The 23,792-nt window shown below is 44.9% G+C and overlaps 1 protein-coding gene across 3 annotated transcripts in view; it reads right to left on the bottom strand.

Moving 5' to 3' along the window:
• LOC140189916 (transmembrane protein 200A-like) overlaps positions 1-18,513 on the bottom strand; it is a 32,776-nt gene extending 14,263 nt beyond the window's left edge. Inside the window, exons 1-2 of one of the 3 annotated variants that reach the window (XM_072246262.1) lie at positions 17,911-18,513; positions 1,447-1,555 (exon numbers count right to left, since the gene is read on the bottom strand). In XM_072246262.1, the coding sequence (XP_072102363.1) occupies positions 1,447-1,478 (32 nt within the window). In that variant the 5' untranslated portion in view covers positions 1,479-1,555; positions 17,911-18,513. Of the gene's footprint in view, positions 1-1,446; positions 1,556-17,910 lie in introns of those variants that run through there. The other 2 variants (XR_011883513.1, XM_072246263.1) reach the window with 2 other exon arrangements.
• Between the last annotated feature and the right edge of the window lie 5,279 nt (positions 18,514-23,792).

Here is a 23,792-nt window from a genome sequence, read left to right as displayed (position 1 = left end):
TCTGGTGTCAGCCTCACGTTCACGTCCTTCACCCTAGCCCAGCCTTGTCGGCTGTCTGGGATGTTCCCCCCGAAATTCGCTCTATGGTTCCTCTCTCCCCCAACGTGCTGTTTCAGAAACCTGTTTCTCGTCTTTCTCACCCTTGCTGCTTCCTAAAGATCTCGGTTGGCCGTGGATTGGTCATGAATAAAGAAAACCTGTAATCTTTGCTCCTGGCGAGAATCCTACGGGAACTTCTCGGAAACCACAGAGTGAAAATATTCCTAGAGATGTGCAAACTGTAACACTGCCAATATGATAAGTGGAAAACATTTTCACTTTAAAGTCTGTCAAATACTCATTTCCATTACCAGTAACTTAACTGTAATCAATAACACAAGTGCCAGATGGCTCAACATAATTCTGAAGATGCAATCCAATCTGGAAAAAAAACACATCGTTGTACATTTTTTCCTCTTTTTAAATGCTTGTTGTATTAACCTTTTTCTCCCCATTCCATTATGGTTTCCTTCATTCCCGGAACACACTCAAGAATTTAGGCAAAACTATCTATCTAAACATTTATTTTCTGTGTAACTATTGAACCATCTACAGGAAAAGTAATGATACAAAATAGTTCACCTGCGCTCACCTATCAGTTCATGTAAATAGACACTTCAGTCGGGGTTCCCTACCTGGGTCTATAAATCCCTAGAGGAAAATAGGAATCAGGGAAAATGAAGGAGAAGGGGGGCAATTACTGTAAGATAATTTCCCTCTCTCACCTTATCTCCTTACCTGCCCATCACCTCCCTCTGGTGCTCCTCCCCCTCCCCTTTCTTCCACCGACTTCCGTCCTCTCCTATCAGATTCCCCTTTCTCCAGCTTTTTATCTCTTTCACCTATCAACTTCCCAACTCTTTACTTCACCCCTCCCCTGCACCCAGTTTCACCTATCACCTACTACCTTGTACTTCCTCCTCTTCTTCAACACCCACCCCCCCCCCACCTTCTTACTCTAATTTCTAATCTCTTTTCTCCCCCAGTCCTGATGAAGGGTCTCGGCCCAAAATGTCGACCGTTTATTCTATTCCAGAGATGCTGCCTGGCCTGCTGAGTTCCTCCAGCACGCTGTGTGAGTTACCTTGATTTCCAGTATCTGCAGATTTTCTCTTCCTAGCAGCTAATACTTGCATTTCTGCTGTCCTTTAATGCAGCCCAAGTATCTCTAGATGGTTTATAGGCGAGTTGTCTATTTTTTTTTCAAAATGACACCTAATCAGATGTCAGGGCTTTATAAGATACTAGTCAGGCCACACTTGGAGTAATGTCAACAGATCTGGGCTCCTTATCTCAGAAAGGATGCATCGTCATTGGAGAGAGTCCAGAGGAGGTTCACGAGGATGATTCTGGGAATGAAGGGGTTAATATATGAGGAGTGTTTGGCAGCTTTGGGCCTGTACTCACTGGAATTTAGAAGACTTCAGGGGGGATCTCATCGAAGCCTGCCGAATGTTGAAAGGACTAGATAAGGTGGATGTGGAGAGGATGTTTCCTCTGGTGGGGGTATCCGGAACTAGAGGGCAAAGAAAAGAACCATCAGGATCGTCACAGAGGCTGCTGAGCAAGCCTCCAGATGGCTACAGATCAAGAGGAATGACCCATCAACCAACTCTGCTGGAACACAAGCCTGATCAACCCTGGCTGGGTCACTTGGGCAAGAGCGCCTGAAGTTGAAAGACCCAAAACTCCCGACGACCCCAGGTTGCATCACTGCCGATGTGTCCCAATGCATCCTAGGACGTTTGTCAGCATAAGGGATGAGAGATGGAGACACTTACATGGAAACATGAAAAAGGGGCACTAGAACAGGCCATCTAATCATGCCTCATATCAGATTCCCAACATTCTCCAAAAATCTTTAACGTGACTTTTGTCAAGAATTTATTTCTTAAATATATTCAAGCTGGTTTCCATCCCCTCCCATGGCAGAGAAATTCACAGGCTCACTGTCCACTGTTCAATACTAAATGCTTTAATCCATAAATTGAGACTATGAAGCTGTATTCGAGAAGTCCTAACTAGTCCTCCCTGCGTTCAGTCTCTCCCACTGTCAGAATTTTCTACGTTTCAGAGGTCTCTCTCGTTCTTCTAAACTATAATGAATATTGACCCAGTCCATACAATCACCTTCCACGTAACAGTCCTGCCTCTCCAGGAACCTGTCTGGTGAACCTGTGCTGTGCTCCCTCTATGTGAGGAGATCAAAATTGCAAACTGAATCAGAAAACTGGGCTGGAAGATGGGAGACGGAATTTAATGCAGACAAGTGCAAGGTGTAGGACCAGTCAAGGCAGGTCTTAACACAGTGAACAGGGGGGCACTGAGGAGTGTGGTAGAACAAAGGGACCTGAGAATACAGGTCCATAATTCGTTCAAAGTGGTGTCACAGGTAGACAGTGTCGTAAAGAAAGCTTTTGGCACATTGGCCTTCATAAATCAAAATACTGAGTACAGGAGATGGGATGTAACGTTGAAGTTGTACAACACATTGGTGAGGCTCTAATTTGGAGTACTGTGTACAGTTTTGGTCACCTACCTATAGTAGAGATGTAAATAAACTTGGAAGAGTACAGAGAAAATTTACAAGGATGTTGCCAGGTCTGGCAGACCTGAATTATAAGGAAAGTAAAAGATGAGAAGATATTTGATAGAGGTGTACAAAATTATGAGGGGTATAGATAGGGTAAATGCAAGCAGGCTTTTTCCACTGAGGCTGGGTGGGATGACAATCAAAGGTCATGGGTTAAGGGTGAAAGGTGAAAAGTTTGAGGGAAAATTTCTCCACTCACAGGGTGGTGAGAGTGTGGAACGAGCTGCCAGCACAAGTGGTGTATGCGAGCTTGAAATCAACATTTAAGAGAAGTTTGGATAGGTATATGGACGGCAGGGCTGTGGAGGGCTATGGTCACGGTATGGAGGACTATGGTCCTGGTGCAGGTTGAAGGGAGTCGGCAGTTTAAATGGTTTGACATGGACTAGATTGTTTGCCTGATGGCGGACCCCTAGGCCTGAGTCGACGTAGTAGTAGATGGGCTGAAGGGCCTTTTTCTGTGCTGTACTTTGCTATGACTCCCTGACAGTTCTCCAGACGGTAATTTCAAAGTCCTGTGTAACTCTGCAAGACATCGGTAGTTGCACAGACACCTGAAGAGCAGACTATCTGTTGGATGGAAGCGACCAACAACTCTGATAGAGGCAGATGCCAAGTTTTTAAGCTCACCAGTGGGAGGTGGTGCTTTAGCACTGCTGGCCCACCACCTCGAGGGAGTCTTGATCATAAGCGGGCCGAAACTCCTGAAGACAGGTGGCAGATCAACTGATGATCCCACTGGAGACAGCACAGGACAGTTAACATCTTAGTCCACGTGTATTTTCAATTCAATTCTTAATTGCTGTACTCAAAGTCTCTTTGATGAAGACAAACATACCCTTCTGTTTTCTTAACTGCCTGTGCACCTGTTATGTTTCCTTTCAGTGATGGGACACCCAAGTTCCTTTGTACTTCAATACTTGTCAGCCTATTACTATTTAAATAAAATGTTGCCTTCCTGTTATTTCCTACCACACCTGGAATACCGTGTGCAGTTTTGGTCTCCAAATTTGAGGAAGGACATTCTTGCTATTGAGGGAGTGCAGCGTAGGTTCACAAGGTTAATTCCCGGGATGGCGGGACTGTCATATGTTGAAAGATTGGAGCGACTGGGCTTGTATACGCTGGAATTTAGAAGGCTGAGAGGGGATCTGATTGAAACATATAAGATTATTAAGGGATTGGACACGCTGGAGGCAGGAAACATGTTCCCGATGGTGGGAGAGTCCAGAACCAGAGGCCACGGTTTGAGAATAAGGGGTAGGCCATTTAGAACGGAGTTAAGGAAAACCTTTTTCACCCAGAGAGTTGTGGATCTGTGGAATGCTTTGCCTCAGAAGGCTGTGGAGGCCAAGTCTCTGGATGCTTTCAAGAAAGAGATGGACAGAGCTCTTAAAGAAAGCGGAGTCAAGGAATATGGGGATAAGGCAGGAACTGGATACTGATTGTGGATGATCAGCCATGATCACAGTGAATGGCGGTGCTGACTCGAAGGGCCAAATGGCCTACTCCTGCACCTATTGTCTATTGTCAAAGTGGTTAACTCCACATTTATCCACCTTAAACGACATCTAATGCCTTTGCTCTCTCACTGAACTTGAAGCCTAAAAGCTGACCCCTGCAGAGCCCAGGTAGGAACAGGTTCTGATTTTAGAAGTTTTGTAATGGAAGGTACGATCACCAATGGGCAGAGGGCAGCCTGACAGTACAGCGGTTAAAGCACCACTGATCACCATTGGCGGTTCAATTCCCGCCACTGCCTGTAAGGAGTTTGTACGTTCTGCCCGTGACGGTATGGGTTTCCTCCAGGGTTAGTGAGTTGCTAACGCTTGCAGGCTGACCCCGCAGTCCATGTGTTGTTAGTTGACACAAAAACCATGCATTTCACTTCAATGTTTTGATGTACAGATTTCAAACAAGGCCCATTTTTTTTTCTTTGGATTTGAGGATGATCAAGGCAAAAAGCCAAACGTGGAGAAGCACAGCTATCTCAAGAGATGGTGTTGGGTGAAAGAGAATACGACAAGACGATGCAATGCTTTGAAAACAAAGATAATTTTTTTTTAAAAGCTGAGGCATGCATAATCTAGGGGCCAGCAATGGAGTGTATGAGCAGACGGGAGACGGTGTTTTCACTGGTCTCCGTTTTGCCAAGATCACGAACAGTGGTTTGGAATATTCACGTGAAAATCTAGTAGTCAGGTTCAGCAGACAAGCTGAGGCAGGAGCAGAGATGTACACTGTTAGAGTGGCAGCCACACAAGGCTGTTGAAATGGCAGAAACACAAGTAAAATTTAATTCAAGGTCAAATACAGCACCCTGTTGCAAAGTGAGTCAATTTCAGGTTGTGGCCAGGGACTTGCTGATTGGAGGATGAAGTCTGACATAAGAACTAAAGATGATGGATTAGGTCTCTATGACAGAGAGGAAATTTCTCCTTGACCACATCAGAGAAATAACTGAACAATACTTATTCAAGATGGCGCTGGGCTGCAATGTCTGTCGAGGTTGTGGCAGACAGTTTTTTTTTAAAGGTTTCTAGGGATGGTTTTGGGTGAAATTCGGGGTCAGGTTTTGGTTTAGGGACAGAGATGGCGGGGAAGCTAGAGGGCAAGAGCTAGTGATCGGAGAGCTCCACGATCAATGGTGCCCCAGGGGATCGGGTGGCGAGCATTGAGAACAAAGACCAGTGATCCACAGGGTCAAGGATCGTGGCCTGCAGGCCCCGAAATGTGGGCTGGTGTTCTCACAGGTCACTAGCCCCAGGTTCAAATGTCTGTGCAGGCAGTAGGCATAAGCATTTGGCGGTGTCGGTTGTTAACGCAAATGACGCACTTCATTGTGTGTTTTGATGTGCATGCGATAAATAAGTGATTCGGAATCTGAATTTAGGAAGGGCTTAAGTGATGGCAAAACAGAACTGGCTGTTGGTCTCCCCACTCATTGCTGCAGGAACAATATCCCTCACTCTCTCTCCCTGTCACGAGTGAGAGAGCCTGTCTGAGATGTCAAAGATTTGGGATGGACAGTAGTTTTTCGATGAACTCTAGGTCAGGGTCTCTTTGAGGGTTTGCTATTGCGTGCATGGTGGGTGGTGGAGGGGGGGGAAGGAGGGTGCTGGAGCAAGTTGGGGGGGTTGCTTTCGCTGCTCCTTGTGCATTGGAGGGGGGGGCTTTGGGGTTCTACATTTTCTGTCATTCATCCTTTTTTTTGTTTCATAGTCGTCTGCGAAGTGTAAGAATTTCAGGTTGTATTCTGCTATGAAGTGCTTCGAGCAATTGGTTATGGCACACATCAACCACAGCCTACCGGTCAACCTCGATGCTTTGCAATTCGCCTACTGGAGCAAAGGTCAACGGCAGATGCCAGCTCTCTGGCCCTACATTCCTCCTTAGAATACCTGGAGAATAAAGATGCATACGTAAGGCTCCTTTTCATTGACTACAGCTCTGCCTGTAGTACCATCATTCCAAATAAACTGATTCCTAAGCTCCGGAACCTGGGCCTTAGCACTCAGATCTGCAGCTGGATCTTCAACTTCATCACAGACAGGATCCAGGCTGTAAAAATAGGGGACAAGCTCTCCTCTACAATCACTCTGAGCACTGGTACCCCACAAGGCTGTGTACTCAGCCCCCTGCTGTACTCACTGTACACCCATGATTGTGTAGCCAAGTTTCCATCGAACTCAATATATAAGTTTGCTGATGACACAACAATTGTAGGCCGTATCTCAGGTAATGATGAGTTTGAGTACAGAGTGGAAATTAAGAACCTGGTGGCATGGTGCAAAGACAATAACCTATCCCTCAATGTCAGCAAGACGAAGGAATTGGTTATTGACTTCAGAAGGAGTAGCGGACCGCACGACCCAATTTACATCGGTGGTGCGCAAGTGGAACAAATCAAAAGCTTTAAGTTCCTTGGGGTTAATATCATAAATGACCTGACTTGGTCCAACCAAGCAGAGTCCACTGCCAAGAAAGCCCACCAGCGCCTAAACTTCCTGAGAAAACTAAAGAAATTTGGCCTGTGCTCTAAAACCCTCATTAATTTTTATAGATGCACCATAGAAAGCATTCTTCTAGGGTGCATCACAACCAGGTATGGAAGTTGTCCTATCCAAGACCAGAATAAACTGCAGAAGATCGTGAACACGGCACAGCACATCACACAAACCAATCTTCCGTCCTTGGACTCGCTTTACACCACACACTGTCGGAGCAGTGCTGCCAGGATAATCAAGGACACGACCCACTCAGCCAACACACTTTTCGTCCCTCTTCCCTCCGGGAGAAGGCTCAGGAGCTTGAAGACTCATGCGGCCAGATTTGGGAACAGCTTCTTTCCAACTGTGATAAGACTGCTGAACGGATCCTGACCCGGACCTGGGCCGTACCCTCCAAATATCCGGACCTGCATCTCGGTTTTTTTGCACTACCTTACTTTCCATTTTTCTATTTTCTATTTATGATTTATAATTTAAATTTTTAATATTTACTATCAATTTGTAATCCAGGGAGCGAGAAGCGCAGAATCAAATATCGCTGTGATGATTGTACATTCTAGTATCAATTGTTTGGTGACAATAAAGTATAAAGTATAGATTCTCTGATACTAAATTGGCCCCTTTGAACCATTTGAACATATTGAGACATGAAGGGTGTCAAGGGGAAGAAGAGCCTTTTTGATGACTCATTTTTTACAACTGGACAGGTATGAACACAGCCAGATCTGGATTATTATTGGAGTCACATGCATATTGGCATCTGATGAAGATTAGAGCGTTCGACAAACTGATGTGGAGAAGAAAGTTTCAGATTAAGTTTCACATTCCATTTGAGAGTGAGCTGCATTGACAAGAACAGATTAACAAACTAACAGAAAACACAGTGGTGCAGCTAGCAGGGTTTCTGCCTCACCGTTTCTGATATCCATTGCTGTGTGGAATTTGCATGTGCTCCCTGTGGAGGTATTGGTTTCCGCCATGTGTTCTACTTTCCTCACACACTGCGAAGACACGCGGGTTGGCAGGCTAATTGTCCACTACAAGTCACCCTCAGTGTGTAGGTGAGTGGTACGATCTGTGGAGCACTGATGGAAGTGGGAGAATAAACTAGACTGCTGTAGGCTTAATGTAAATTGCAATTGTGGACTTGGGATTCCATGACTGTCACCCAAAACACTCGAAAACTTCTACAGATGTCCGGTGGAGAGCATGCAGACTGACTGCAACGCCGTCTGGTATGGGGGGTGGGAGGTATTGGAAGTGGGTGTGTTGACTGCACAGGATCAAAGTAAACTGCAGAGATTTCTAAAATGAGCTCCATCATGGGCACCAGCCTCCATAGTATCCAAGACATTTTCAAGGGGCTGCGACTCAGAAAGGCGGCGTCCATCATTAAGGACCCAGGACATGCCCTCTTCCCGTTGATACCATCAGGTAGGAGATACAGAAGCCTGAAGGCACACACTCAATGATTCAGGAACAGCTTCTTCCCCTCTGCCATCCAATTTCTAAATGGATATTGAACCCATGAACACTACCTCAGTACTTTTTCCCCCCCTGTTTTTGCAGTGCTTTTTAGTTGACTATTCAATATCCATATAATACTTACTGTGATTCAGCGCTTTTCTATATTTATCATGTACAGCGTTGTACAGCTGCTGCAAAGTTAACGAATTTCACAAACAGGCGCTGGTGATATTAAACCTGATTCTGGAGCACGACAATGACTCCAGAGGATAAACAGATCACTTTCAGACTGACAGCTTGTAACTAGAGGCCGACTGGCTGAGCTGAAGGGGGCTGAAATATTTACTGAGAAAGCAATTTGCAAGGATGACACAAAGGCTGCAAAGGGTCACAGATGGGTTAAGTGATGAGGGAAAGTGGAGATGGAATATTATGTAATATGTAACGAATCTGGTAGAAAGTATAGAAAATAATGGACCAAATTTTGCTCCTGCTGTCTTAATTGGAAGCAATCCACCCAATTCTGCTCTGCCAACACCTGGGATGACTTCATATGTGAATCACAGAAAGTTAGCATGCAGATATAGCTAATAATTAAGATGGCAATTGTACTATAAACACAAGATATTCTGCAGATGTTGGAAACCTAGAGCAACACATACACACACACAATATGCTGGCCTGCTGAGTTCCAGGAGGTGAGACGCTACCAGGAGGACAACCTGTACCTTCGGTCTTATTTCAGGAGGGATATCCTTCAATGAAGACAACTTAGAGGATTTCCAAGGATGATTCCTGGGAATGGAAATGGTCGTGCAGGGTGGAATTATAATCACTGGGAATTTTGAATAATAAGAAATTACCTTACTGGAACAAGGTTCTAAGGGGGCTTGACATGGAAGATGTTTCCAGTCGCCTAAAACAATCAGAGAACAAGTTCATCAGAGGAGGTAGAGCAGTACGCAAGTGGTGAGCAGGGCTATTGGGTCCCAATCTTAAAACACATTTAATGTGCCCCTCTGAAGGGAGATTGGGGCTGAGAGAGAAATGAATCGGCCATGATGAAATGGTGGAGCAGACTCGATGGGCCAAATGGCCTAACATGGCTCCTTTCTCTTATGGTCTTACGGGACCAAATCCAAATTCCTATGCTTGGTCAAGAGTGCAGATTACGCAAATACCTTGGAACTAGTGCAACTGGGCGTAATCACCTCAGGATGCTGGTGCCGTGTAAAATACATTTTATAAGGCATATTGTGCCACTAATTCGTTTTTGTGCGAAAAAACAGGAAACTGAACGGTTTCTGTCATGTTCCCTGCAGAGCTGGGCATATGTTGCAAATCCTCCTGCGCATTCTGCAAGGTGCTATCACTTCTTAGCTGTGGTACACATTTAAAGTAATTAACCATCAAAAATATCCCATTTCCTCCACTCACATTACAAACTCCACTACTCTTTCTTCACCCAAGATCCACTTACAATAGGGACTACAGGCTGAGAGAGAACAAAGAGGATCCTCACCTACGGTTACACTACATGAGGCAATTCTTAAAAGTAGAATCATTGTCACAAATCGTGATTCGTTCTGAACTAAACATTCCAAAATTAAACACAAGAGCACGCCAGTGGAGCCGGCAAGTGTATTGGAGGAGTCAGACTGGGTTCAGAGGAGCTCTCTGCTATTCAAAGGCATCGGAGTTGGTACGTGAAGGCAGTGTGCAGTGCAAACGTGGGTGAGGATCCTGGACGTTTCTCTGTTGGACATCGATAACTTGTTTCCTTATTTGGTGGTATGACAGGCGGTGTGGAGCTGCGTAGCCGCGACTGCAGCAAGAATTAGGCCTCAAGCCGTGGACTTGCCTGTTGCAGCAGTCCTGGCTAGGACACACCAGAGGTGCTGTGGCATGGTATCCATGCATGGTTGGGGACTGGCCACTTTTGTCGCTGCTGCCCTCCACTGTTCAATCAGTGGAATGACAGGCTAGACTGCAGTGGCTTCTCACTGCCGAGAATCTGTACAATCAATTTGCAGGACATGTCGCTCAGACTCTTGGACTATTTATGTTTTTTTGCTCGCTATTCTGAACGTACTGTGTACGTTTTACTCCTTGGCCCCAGAGGAACGCTGTTTTGTTTGGTTGAATTCATGTATGGTTGAATGATAATTAAACTTGAATTTGATATGATCTTAGCTCAATATTGTCAAAGTTTATAAAAACAACCTGCTTCCTTTAGCTTGCTGGTGGTGGGGTAGGATTATTGAAATAAATTCTAGGTTAATACAACTTGATGGCAGGACGTGTTCAAATTTCCTGAGAAAGGTGGTAAAATGGTGATATTTGTCGCATACGTCAAAACGCAATGAAGTGCGTTGTTTTGCGCCAATGACCTACACAGTCTAAGTTGTGCTGGCGGCAGCCTGCAAGTGTTGCCATGCTTCCGGCACTAACACAGCATGCCGACAACTTACCAACTCTAACGGTACGTTTTTGGAACGTGGGAGGAAACCGGAGCACCCAGAGGAAACCCACGCGGTCACAGGGAGAATGGACAAATGCCTTACAGACACTGGCAGAAATCGAACTCCCCATCGGTGATCATCGGCACTGTAAAGTGAAAGCACTAATCAATACGTTACTGTGCAGACACCAACGATAAAATTCATTCGTGTCTACAATGCACTTCCAAGACACTGGGCGGAGCTTAGGAGACAATGGCGCCTAACGGCGGCTCCTTTGCTTGCGTCTTCAGAAACGGCTCTATTTCCATCTTTGATATCTCTTTTTTCTCTTTTCAAGGGTCTTTTGAAGACCCTGACCTGGAGTTACACGCTGACTTCCATTCTTTGCGGAAATGGGACCCGCTCTCGGGGTCTCACGACTGGCCGCTTTTCGATATGCCAAGGATGCGGCCCAGGAGACTAGCATGCCTTCAGGGTGCCGGATTTTTGTGGCTCTGGAGACGGGCAGACTCAAGGTCAGTGCCTCTGCCTGGTGTGTCCTGGGAGACAGAAGATCGTAAGCAGCGAGCTGGCTGCAGGCTGTGTGCCCAGAGACCCGAGTTCTTTGGGCACAGAGCTCAGAAGAAGTGACACAACGGAGTCTTAACACCATAAATCAGCGAGTTCTTTTGTGATGTCTCGCCTCTCGCCGTGAAACAGGGACACCTCTTTTCCCTTATTAGGCAGAGAGAGAGAGCCTGTGGTATGTCGAATACTGGGTGAATGAGTAGCCTTTGGGGTACTGCGAGTCTATGTCTTTATTCATGCTTTGCTGTACACTTGAGTGCTTGATGGAGGTGCCGACGTTTTTTGCTGGTGGGGGTGGGGAGGGTGTTGTTGCTTTGCTGCTGCTTATGTGTGAGAGGGGGGAGGGCTTTGGGGTTTTAACATTTAACTGTCATTCTTTCTTTAGGGCACTCCTCTGTTTTCCTGGATGTTTGCGAAACAAAAGGATTTCAGGATGCATATTGTATACATTACTCTGATATCTGAAGAATGTGACCTCAAGTCCAGCATGTCGCAAAACAGTGATTCACCCTTTCCTGTATCCATCACAGATATGGAAATGGGGCACCTCAAAATATGGAGAAGTACCACCAATCTTGCCTCCACAAAACCACTGGTATGACAATATCAGCATCATTTTCCAAACAAACCTCGTCATCTTCAGTGGCTTGATCACACGAAGCCAGTTCCACACGGCCCATTTGCCACGCAGCTGATCCTTTTTGCAACTTTACTCCGTTACTGCAAGGGGTTTCAAGAGGACAAAACAAATTATGCAAGGGCTTTCCTAAAGCCTCCTCCAAGAGGAACACAACCTTGTTGTAGGGTTCGGAGGCCTGAATGCCTCAATGACCCAGAGAGCCATGTTGGATGGAGTCAGGGCCTTGTGCTTTGGCTCTTGGTAGGGTCACCCATGCCAAACCCGTAGAGACCAGGCTAAGGGTGGTCCACCAGTCCTCCAGGTATGGGGGAGGGGGTGTTTGAGCTCAAGGCTAGCAACCCTGACTAGTAAAACAAAACAATTAGAGAAACTTCAATGAAGAATCCTTGTGGAGGACCTTCATTGCCGTCCTAAACACCAGCGACATAACGGGCAGCAAGTTTTCTTTGAGAATACGTAATCGCCTCACAAAGTCATGGGAATCGCTGACCCAAAACCATTCAACCTAGCCTACAAGTGCGTGAAAAGCACCAGGTTTCCCGGAGGGGAGAACAGGGAGGCCAAATGCAGAAGCATGGAATGATCCAAATATCTCACCCTGCCAATGAAACTCAAGACTGCCGTGTCAGAAAATCCAAACTAGAACACAGATGTTGGAAAGAGCTGGGAGTGCTAGTGAGGCGGCATCAGTGGAAATGATAACAAAAGTTAATACTGCAGGCCTTCAACTCTGAAACCTTCACCATGGTTTACCTTCCACAGATACCATCTTCAGAATCAGGTTAAGTATCACCCTGCGTGTGTCGTGGAATTCTCTGACTTTGCGGCAGCAGGAAAATGCAATACATTATAATAGAGAAATAAAGCTGAGTTGCAGCAAGCATATTAAGTAGTGAAAAAATAAAAATAAAATACTAGTATGGTAGAGTTCACGCGTTCAATGTCCGTTCAGAAATTGGATGGCAGAGGGCATGGGTTCCTGAATCATTGAGAGTGTGCCTTCAGGCTTCTGTACCTCCCTCCTGATGGTAACAATGAGCACAGGGCATGATCTGAGTGAGGCGGGTCCCTAACGATGTTCGCCACCTTTCTCAGGCATCGCTCCTTGAAAATGTTCTGGATGCTACGGAGGCTAGCAGCCGTGATGGAGCTGCCCGAGTTTACAACTCTCTAGATTAGATTATGAGGACACGCAGTCCTCTTTTATTGTCATTTAGTAATGCATGCATTAAGAAATGATACAATGTTCCTCCAGAATGATATCACAGAAACACAAGACAAACCAAGACTAAAAAAACTGACAAAAGCCATATAATTATAATATATAGTTACAACAGTGCAAAGCAATACCATAATTTGATAAAGAACAGACCATGGGCACGGTAAAAAAAAGTCTCGAAGTCTCTCGAAAGTCCCTTCATCTCACACAGACGGTAGAAGGAAGAGAAACTCTCCCTGCCATGAGCTTCCAGCGCCACAAACTTGCCGATGCAGCATCCTGGAAGCACCCAACCACAGCCGACTCTTGAATCCGTCCGAAAACTCCAAGCCTCTGATCAACCCTCCGACACCGAGCACTGAGCACCATCTCTGCCGAGTGCTTCGACCCCAGCCCCGGCAACAGGCAATAGGCAAAGCCAAGGATTTGGGGCCTTCCCCACCAGAGATTCTCGATCGCACAGTAGCAGCGGCAGCGAAGCGGGCATTTCAGAAGTTACTCCAGAGGTTCCTCCGTGCTTCTCACGTCCGTCTCCATCAAATCAGGATTGTCCACGGTACCTATTTAGCAAATACAATATCATTTCGGAGCGGCCGCACGTGCTGCGTCGTGCCGCCATCTTCTCCTCCTCTCCTCTCTGTGGCTAATTTATCAAGTTTCATCAAACTTGTGCCTGTGATAAGCTGTACAAATAGCTCATTAGTAACACAAGAACCCACAGCGGAAGCAAATTGTCTTTGACCCCGATGGTCTGCCAAGTATTACATCTTTTTGGTCTATGCCAGCCTCAAAGTAGGAGCAGCTGAGGACTACCTGTCCTCTTACCACTACTGTCAGTGATAATATGCCAGCAAAATAGAATGTTAAATTTAAGCACTGAAGTTTAGCCTTACAGGCAGGAAGATGCTTATATTTTTTTATAAGACTGTAAGATATAGGAGCAAAATTAAGCTATGTGGCCCAATGAGTCATTTCATCATGGCTGATCCATTTTCCCCCTCAGCCCCAGACTCCTGCCGTCTCCCTGAACCCCTTCATGCCCTGGCTAATCAAAAATCTGTCAACCTCTGCCTTAAATATACCCAATGACTTGGCCCCCACAGCCGCCTGTGGCAACGAATTCCACAGATTCACCACTCTCTGGATAAAGAAATTCCTCCTCATCTCCGCTCTATTCTGAGGCTGCGTCCTCTGGCCTTAGACTGCCCCCACCACAGGAAAAATCCTCTCCACATCCACTCAATGGAGGCCCTTCAACATTTGATATTAATTCAACATGAATAGAGATTGTCTTTGCTTGCAATTATACTGTAGTTCATGGATAGCATCGTCTCATTTCACACAGACTTTGTTCTTTGCAGCACACATCAAAGTTGCTGGTGAACACAGCAGGCCAGGCAGCATCTCTAGGGAGAGGTACAGTCGATGTTTCGGGCCGAGACTCTTTGTCAGGACTAACTGAAGGAAGAGCTGGTAAGAGATTTGAAAGTGGGAGGGGGAGGGGGAAGATCCGAAATGATAGGAGAAGACAGGAGAGGGAGGGATGGAGTCAAGAGCTGGACAGGTGATTGGCAAAGGGGATATGAGAGGATCATGGGACAGGAGGCCCGGGGAGAAGGAAAAGGGGAGGGGGGAATAACCCTGAGGATGGGCAAGGGGTATAGACAGAGGGACAGAGGGAGAAAAAGGAGAGAGAGAGAGAAAGAATGTGTGTATATAAATAAATAACGGATGGGGTACAAGGGGGAGGTGGGGCATTAGCGGAAGTTAGAGAAGTCAATGTTCATGCCATCAGGTTGGAGGCTACCCAGACGGAATATAAGGTGTTGTTCCTCCAACCTGAGTGTGGCCTCATCTTTACAGTAGAGGAGGGCGTGGATAGACATATCAGAATGGGAATGGGACGTGGAATTAAAATGTGTGGCCACTGGGAGATCCTGCTTTCTCTGGTCTTTGTTTGTTTTGGGGGATCTGGTGAAGATGAATCTCAGAGTTCACAAGATCATAAGATATAGGAGCAAAAGTATGTGTATGTGGATGTGGATACATATGTGGAGTTGTATGTGGATACATTGATAAATGAACCTTTAATTGTTACCCTCTTCATGCTGTTAGCAATGTATTCCATCTTCACTAAAGGTTATGCCATTTCCCTTTCCATTATTGAGTACAGGAGATGCGATGTTATGTTGAAGTTATATAACATGTTTGTGAGACCTAATTTGGATACTGTGTGCAGTTTTGGTCACCTACCTACAGGACAGATATAAATAAGGTTGAAAGTGTACGGAGAAAACTTACAAGGATATTGTCAGATCTGGAGGACCTGAGTTATAAGGAAAGATTGAAACGGTTAGGACTTTGTACTTTGAACCATAGAAGATTGAGGGGAGATTTCACAGAGGTGTACAAAATTACACCTCTGTGAAATCTCCCCTCAAATTCTGTTCAATATCCTTTTGTTTAAAAGCCAGTAGGCTTTTTCCATTGAGGTTGGGTGGGAGTACAACTAGAGGCAAAGGGTGAAAGGTGAAAAGTTTAAGGGGAACACGAAGGGAAACTCCTTCACTCAGAGGGTCGTGAAAGTGTGGAGCGAGCTGTCAGCACATGTAGTGCATGTGAGCTCGACATCAATGTTTAAGAAAAGTTTGGACAGGTACATGGGTGGTCCCGATATAGGTCGATGGGAGTAGGTAGTTTAAATGAACAAGATGAGTCCAAGGACCTGTTTCCGTGCTGTACTTATCTATGGCTCTATTATGAAATATATTCATAGCATTAATCGTACAGGAGACCGAGCTGAGCAAAATCATACACTGCATGAGCTTCTACACACACACACACAAAGTGCTGGAGGAACCCAGTAAGTCAGACAGCATCTATTGGAGGAAATAAACAGTGAACGTTTTGGGCCAAGACCCTTCACCAGGACTGGAAGGAAAGCGGGTAGAAGCCAGAATAACAAATGGGGGGGAGGGGCGCGAAGGAGTGATAGGCAAGACCAGGTGGTTAGCGACGGGGAGGAATGAAGCAAGAAGCTGGGGGCGGGGGTGATAGGTAGAACAGGTGAAGGGTTAAAGAAAGAGCAATCTAATTGGAGAAGACAGTGGACCAGAGAAGGGAGAAATGAGAAAGTTGTCTCAAAGGAAGAAGATTGAACATAGATTTCAAACCTCCCTTGTTGATGTAAGATTGTTTGGCACAGAAGAAGAAATTTGCTGAAATGGCGTTTCCCTTGTCTGGAAAGTCAGGGAAAAGGAGTCAGCCAGATCTTAGCTATGGGCTAAGATTTCTGTGTCTTGGATCAGGAAAAATTTGTCATTTAGATGTTTTAAAAATGCTCTAGCAGTGTGTTGTGAAGTACCTGATTTCTCCTTTCATCCCTTCCCAGTTACAGTATAGCATTTTTAATCCAAAAAGGTCAAATTGGTGATGTTAGCACACCTGCTATCATTTCCTTCAATATTTTGCAATAGGAACCACCACAACTGAAGAGATAATCTAATATTAAGTGTTAATATTCCACCAGTATCTCCTTGAAAGTTCTATTAGATCCACAAAATTCCTCTCGGATTTATTTTCTATGTTCCCTTGTGTCACTGTTCCATTTTATCATCACCTTGTATCCAGCCTCCACAGCTTCCAGGACATCTTCAAGGAGCGATGCCTCGAAAAGGCAGCGTCCGTCATTAAGGACCCTATCATCCCCTTTTCTCACTGTTACCATCAGGTAGGAGTTACAGGAGCCTGAAGGCACACACTCAACGATTCAAGAACAGCTTCTTCCCCTCTACCATCCGATTTCTAAATGGACATTGAACCCATGACCACTACCTCACTATTTTTTTATTTCTATTTTTTGCATTACTTATTTAAACTATTAATTAGTATATTTACTGTAATTCACGATTTTTCCCTCTATTATTATGTATTGCATTGTACTGCTGGCACAAAGCTAACAAACTTCACGACGTCTGCCAGTGACATTAAACCTGATTCGGACTCTGATTTTTGGGCTCACCGCCCCTCTCCGTATTTCTACACAGCATGTGTGTTTAAAAAGGACCCAGAATCAAAGGTGATCAAACTAAAAAGCAGATTGGGGAAATTGAGAGCAAGGAAGATGCGAGAGCAGCTGTTGGAAACTGGAGCAAGCAAACATCTGTTTGAGGAACTCAACAGATCCAGCAGCATCTGCGGGAGGAAAGAAATAGTTAACGTTTCGGGTCGAAACCCTGTATCAGGGGCTGAGAGTGGGCAGGCAAACTGGCCAGCCAGTAAACAATATTACAAACTCCAAAGCCAGAGAGACAGACGTGAAGATTGATAGAGTGTCAAGGAGGGTTTTTTTTTGTGTACACAGAGGACCTGAGAGGTGGACGTATCAATGGATTTTTTTTAAAAAAATGTGAGTGTTTAAGCCTTGCTTTTCACGACCAAACTGGTAACGTTAAATCACGATGATGATGAAATGAGTTGAGTGGCTTGGGATGGGCGTACAGGCCACACACAGCAGGCAAAGCAATAAAAAAATGCTTACATTATGTATCATTTTAAAATAAATTATATATAAAGAGTTAACCCCCAACGGAAAACAGATAAGATACTTCATTCATTTTCGACTTGAATTAAAGTCAGTATTAGTGACGATAAGTGATGTGAAGATAGAGAAAACCGGAATTAAACAATTCGAGTCGAAAACACTCTATTCTTACAGAATAAGATTATGGCTTCCTCGCTTGAATCTAAGTTATGACTCCAATGAAAATAGAGTTTTAAAAGTTTCTCTCAACGAAACTTGGTCATTGTATCTCCCACACACAGATCGAGGGCTGAATATCTTCCGTAGACTCTTCATTTTTATCCGGAGATATCGCTTTATCCAAACAGCAGATGAGATTAGAAACTCTTACCTCCTCTTGAAGAATCTATCCAGTCATTTTCTCCGCGCCGAGGGTATCATTTATAAAGTGCTGCGGACGTTAATCTGCCTGGTTCAGGGTCTGCAAACGTCCCGAATCAAAAGAGCGGAGAAACTGACTAGACGTTGGGGGTCAAAGACCAGGAGGACGCAAACAACGAAGCGAAGACAATGAAAGGTCGAGGGGGCCGCAGAAACCCGCTTTCGCTTTCCTGCCTTCCACATGCACGCTTTTTAAATTTAAAAACTCCACAGCTGGGCGTCAACCCCAGACCAAGTTCTCGGCATTTCTAAGTAGTCCACCACTAATGATGCGCGGACATTTCACTCTTCCCCCCTCTTCGCTGTTGTTTTCTCTCGTTTTCAAGTCTTGCAGCATCGGAGCCTTTTACAGTCAAAGCCGCCAATCATCACCCTCTGTTGAGATTGGCGAACACGGATCATGTAAAAATACAGGCTGTTTGATACCGCCCGCAACTTTTTGCCTCCTTTCATTTAGAAAGCCACGTTATTTATCCATGATCCTAGCGTTTCTTTTTAAGGCTGGTGAATTTTCGGCGGCGCTTCTCATCTCTGGAACAGAATTGCACGGTGAAACGGCTCTGCCTCTTTAAGATTTCTTAATTCGCGTGCGTCCTGCGGGAACCCTGGGAGCTGCAGCCTTTTTTAACAAATTCCTTGGGTCAATTACAGTTCAGTAAATTATTCACGCGTTTCGGGCTTCAGGTTGAAAAGTTTCCACATCATTGTTCTATAATAAAAACAAATTGGCTTGCATTTTATCTTGGTGAAGATAAACTGTTAGGTTTAAACCGTGATTCTTTGAAATAAAGAGTGGCATTTCGGAACACCAGATCGCCCTGCTTGCTGAAAATGTGAAATTTTAGAAAAAGAGTGAATTGTGCAGATGTTCATTTCAGACAGCATGAAGGGAAAGAAGTGGTCCTTTGGGGTTTATGATAGATAAAACTGTGCCTCAATGGAAGGTATGGGAGAGCCAAAAGAGATAGTTTGTGGAAGAGTGGGGAAGATTCATAACTTAAGGGGCGAACGGAGATGAAAGCAAAAACTCGGTAAAGAACTCTGGAAATGTGAAAATACTGAACTTCCGAAACTGTTGAACTCAATGCGTTGGGCCCCGAAGCGTAATGCGCCTAATCGTATGATGAAGCGCGGATCCTGAAGCTTTCGCTAAGTTTCGTTGGCGAGCACAGAGCGGATGCAAGAACAGAACAAGATTGGCAGGCAATTGGAAATTCAGTATCTGGGCGGGGGGGGGGGGCGGAATCAAAACCTGCAGATGTTGTAAATCTGAAATAAAGTTACGAAATTTACGCCGGACGCAGCCTGAACCGCTCAGAGAAGCTGTTAACGTTCCGAGCCCAAAGTCTGATGAAAGGGCTGCGACCCGACTCGGTTATCGACGGTCAGTGGCCACCTCATTGGCTCCACCTGTGCACCTGCTCGTTAACGCAAATATCTATTCAGCCAATCATGTGGCAGCAACTCAATGCATAAGAGCATGCAGGCATGGTCAAGAGGTTCAATTGTTCAGGCCAAACGTCAGAAGGGGAAAGAAGTATTCCCTGCTCCAGAGTTTACAGAGAATGGTGAGAAAAACAAAAATAGATCCAGTGAGTGGCAGTTCTGTTGGTAAAAACTGCCTTATTAATCATAATTGGATCAAAAGTGCCACTGATTATAAACAGGCTGGGTTGTGAAAGGATGCTAGTTGGAAAGTTGAAACAGCTTTTTTTAAAAAAAATCAATCCTGCCTGCTGGAAAACCAAGAAAAAGATGTGAGAATTCAGAGATAAAAACAAGAAAAAAAATTGCTCCAAGTATTCAGCAACTTGCAAAGCATCCCTCAAGAGAGTTAACATTTCATACTGATGATTCTTTATCAGAACTGAGATCTCCATTAATGAATTCAGATGAAATCTCATCAACTTGAGACATTAACTCCGCGGAAAGAACATTAAGTCTGGAGAGATAAACAGTCACTGCCTGACTTGTTGAGTTTTTCCAGCATGTTCTGCTGTTCTTTGACCCAACTTACTCCTTCCGCTAAACGTCTCCTCCTATGTTGTCTACTAACTGTTAAATTGATTGCGTTTACAGGTTTGGGGGTAGTAGCGGACAAATACTTAGAAAGTTATTGGAAAATCTTTCCCATTTCAATTCTATTTCTCATTCCCATTCCAACTTGTTAATTCGTGCCCTCCTCTACTGCCGCGATGAGGCCACACTCAGGTTGGAGGAGCCTCACCTTATATTCTGTCTGGGTAGCCTCCAACCTGACGGCATGAACATCGATTTCTCAAACTTCCAGTTACTGCCTCCCCCTTCACCGTTCCCCATTCCCGTTTCCCTCTCTCACCTCATCTCCTTACCTGCCCATCACCTCTTTCTGATGCCCCTCACCCTTCCCTTTCTTTCATGGTCTTCTACCCTTTCGTCTCAGATTTCTCCTCCAGCCCTTTATCTCTTCCGCCAATTAACTTCCCAGCTCTTTACTTCACTCCCTCCCCTCTCCCAGTTCCACCCATCACCTACCACCTTGTACTTATTCTTCCACTCACCCACCCACCCACCTTCTTACTCTGACCTCATCTTTTTCTCTCCATTTCCCTTGAAGGGTCTCAGCCCGAAACGTTGACCACTCACTCTTTGCCATAGACGCTGCCTGACCTGTTGAGTTCCTCTAGCAATTTGTGTGGATTTCTAGCAATTGCTGGTTTTCTTCTGTTTTCTTCTTTAGAGTGAAGGGTGATGAGAAACAATTTTGTAGAGGTGTATAAGATGACAAGGGGCATAGACAGAGTGGATAGCCATTTCCTTTTCCCCAATAGCAATGGCTAATACCAGAGGACATCCTTTTAAGGTGAGAGGTGAAAGGTTTAGAGGAGATGTCAGAGGTAGGGTTTTTTTTTACAAAGAGCGTTAAGCACCTGGAATGCTCTGCCTGGTGTGGTGGTTAGGGACATTTAAAAGTCTCTTAGATAGGCACATGGATGAAAGAAAAATGGAAGGTTATGGGCTATGAAGAGAAAGGTTAGACTGATCACAGAGTAAGTTAAAAAGTTGGCACAACATCATGGACCGAAGGGCTGGAACTGTACCCTACTGTTCTGTGTAAACTTAAATTAACATCCCTGCCAATCACACAATCTTACAGGACTTTCCCACACATAACTATAGGAGATGGAATAGATTATCTCTTCCTCTTTTTACCATCCCAATTATCAAAAGATTAGTGATCAGTGGTGATTCACTTCCATTTCCTCCAAACTTTTTGAAGTTTGAAAGTTCAAAGTAAATTTATTATCAAAGTACATATTTGTCACCATATGGGACCCTGAGACTCATTTTCTTGTGGGCAGTGCATGCAGTGTGGCCATCTCTGCCTGAAAAAAAAAACAAATGCACACTGAATAACACACACAAAATGTTGGAAGAACTCATCAGGTTCTTGGCCTGCCGAGTTCCTCCAGCATTTTGTGTGTGCCGCTCGGATTTCCAGCATCTGCAGAATTTCACTGGATGACCGCTCTCTCTGCGGCCAGTCAGCAGACGTGACCCCTGGGCTTCCTATTCAATACTCCACCCCATTCTGATCTCTGCACACGGTGTTGTTCGGGGCGACCGAGGAGAACCCAAGTGCAGGACACCGGCATGTCGACTGAGTTGGGGATGCTGGCGTAGACGTGAATGTAGAACAGCGAACTGGAGGAATCTTGACAAGGAGACGGGATCTACAGGGACCATCTTGAAACTAGAGCAGAACTTGGAACTAACGGTTCTAAGCGGACAAGAGAAGGAGGTATCACACGAGACTAAACCAACAAACTGGCAACCTGAGAAAGAGAAGCCATCATGCCTATTTCACGGTCTCTGATGAAAACCAGGTGTACTATAATTAGGTAAACTAGCAGCAATTGGAAATCTAATGATTGAAATTAGGGCATAATCAGGGAGAAAGGAGCGTTAAAGGGGAACAGCCAAACGGAACCATGACACGAGGTGCTCTACACTATTAGAACAGGCCCAAAATAAGTTCAAGAGAAAGAACTCTGACCTTGACTCAATATCAATTTTATCAACTGCAGGTAACTTGCTTTTTTGTTCAGAACATAGTACAGTAAAGAACAGGAACATGCCCCTTGGCCCACAATCTTAGGCCAAGCTAATTACACTAGTAACTAAAGCACTAACTCAACTACCCTCTTCTGTCTTTACAATATGTATATCCCTCCATTCTCCACACAGTTATGAGCCTATCTAAGAGCTTTTTCTATGCCTCTGTGATATTTGCCTCTACTGCCACCCATGGAAATGCATTCCAATCACCCACATCTCTGTAAAAAAAAAGACTTGAATTCGTATCTCATTTGAACATGCCCATTGTACCGCCATGGTTGTGGTAGAACTGTTCAGTTTAACTTCAGGTCATTGATCTCAAAGCTCAATGGCGTCAAACTGGGCACACTGGAGGCTGTGGTAGAACAAAGAACCATATAACCATATAACAATTACAGCACGGAAACAGGCCATCTCGGCACTTCTAGTCCATGCCGAACGCTTACTCTCACCTAGTCCCACGGACCTGCACTCAGCCCATAACCCTCCATTACTTTCCTGTCCATATAGCTATCCAATTTAACTTACAGATAATCCTGGCAGTTCTGGACAATGTTTCTCACCCTCTGCATGCCAGCTTGGCTGAACAGAGGAGCGCTTTTAATAACAGACTGAGGCAACAGCGCTGCTCCAAAGAGCGCTATATGAGGTCATTCTTACCCTCAACCATTAGGCTCTATAATGAGTCAACCTGTACCCGGGGAAATGATGACCCCCCCCCCTCCTGTTAGACTGTTTGAGGTAACTTATTTTTTTATTCTTTCTACTTCTCTTCTAACATGTTTTATCTGTGAACTTGTAATTTCCTTTGGGATCAATAAAGTTTCTATCTATCTATAAATTATACGACCTTGAGATTCATCTGCCACAAAACAAGAAACCTGAAAGAACTCAATTTAAAAAAAGACCAACACCCAATGTGCAGAGAAAAAGAAAAAAAAACACAAATTGTGCAAACAAATAAAAGCAAGCAACAGTATTTCAGAATGAAAGTGAGTCCATAGACCCGAAGTCCGGAGCAGCTCGAGTAGGCCCTCAAGCTTTAGCCTCGGTTCATCACAGAGTGGGGCAAATCACCACAAAACTTGTAGATACAGAGCCTGGAGCAGCTGGAGCAGTCTCACGGCCTCAGCGCTCTGGAAAGAGGAGTAAACGTCACGGATGAGCGAGCAGACCCGGATTTCAATATGGACTCAGGTTTTCTCTCAGCACTAGCGCAGTCTGCTGCATATTTCACAAATTTTTTACATGTCCCTTTGGTTGTGTTCAGTAGCTTCACTCTTTAACCTATCATAGATAAAAACAGAAAATGCTGGAAACATTCAGTGAGTCAGGCAGCATCTGTGGGAAGAGAAAGAGTTAACATTACAGGTCAAAGAACTTTAGCTAGAACTGGAAAAGACAGTAATAAAAAAAGGCAGTTCAAGTTGTAGTTCATTTTTGTTGTTTTATTTCAGATTTTCGCTAATCTCCTCCTCCTGGCCAATGTACAGTCACCAGAGAGCGAGATAGGGGACCTAGGGGCAAGATTGTTGCATCGGAGGGAAATGGGGGAATGCTGCATTCTCTGTTTCACTGAGACATGGCTCACGCCTCACACTCCAGATTTGGTGCTGCAGCCCAAGGATGGACCAGGGCGGCCGAATCAAGAAAGGGTAGAAGCAGCAGCGTCTGTTTCATGATAAACTTATGATGGCGTCAAAAATAGCGGTCTTGTCTCATTCTTGTTCTCCT

This window comes from Mobula birostris, chromosome 29 (genome assembly GCF_030028105.1).
Source record: "Mobula birostris isolate sMobBir1 chromosome 29, sMobBir1.hap1, whole genome shotgun sequence".
Taxonomy (NCBI): domain Eukaryota; kingdom Metazoa; phylum Chordata; class Chondrichthyes; order Myliobatiformes; family Myliobatidae; genus Mobula; species Mobula birostris.
This window is presented reverse-complemented; position numbering and strand designations above follow the sequence as displayed.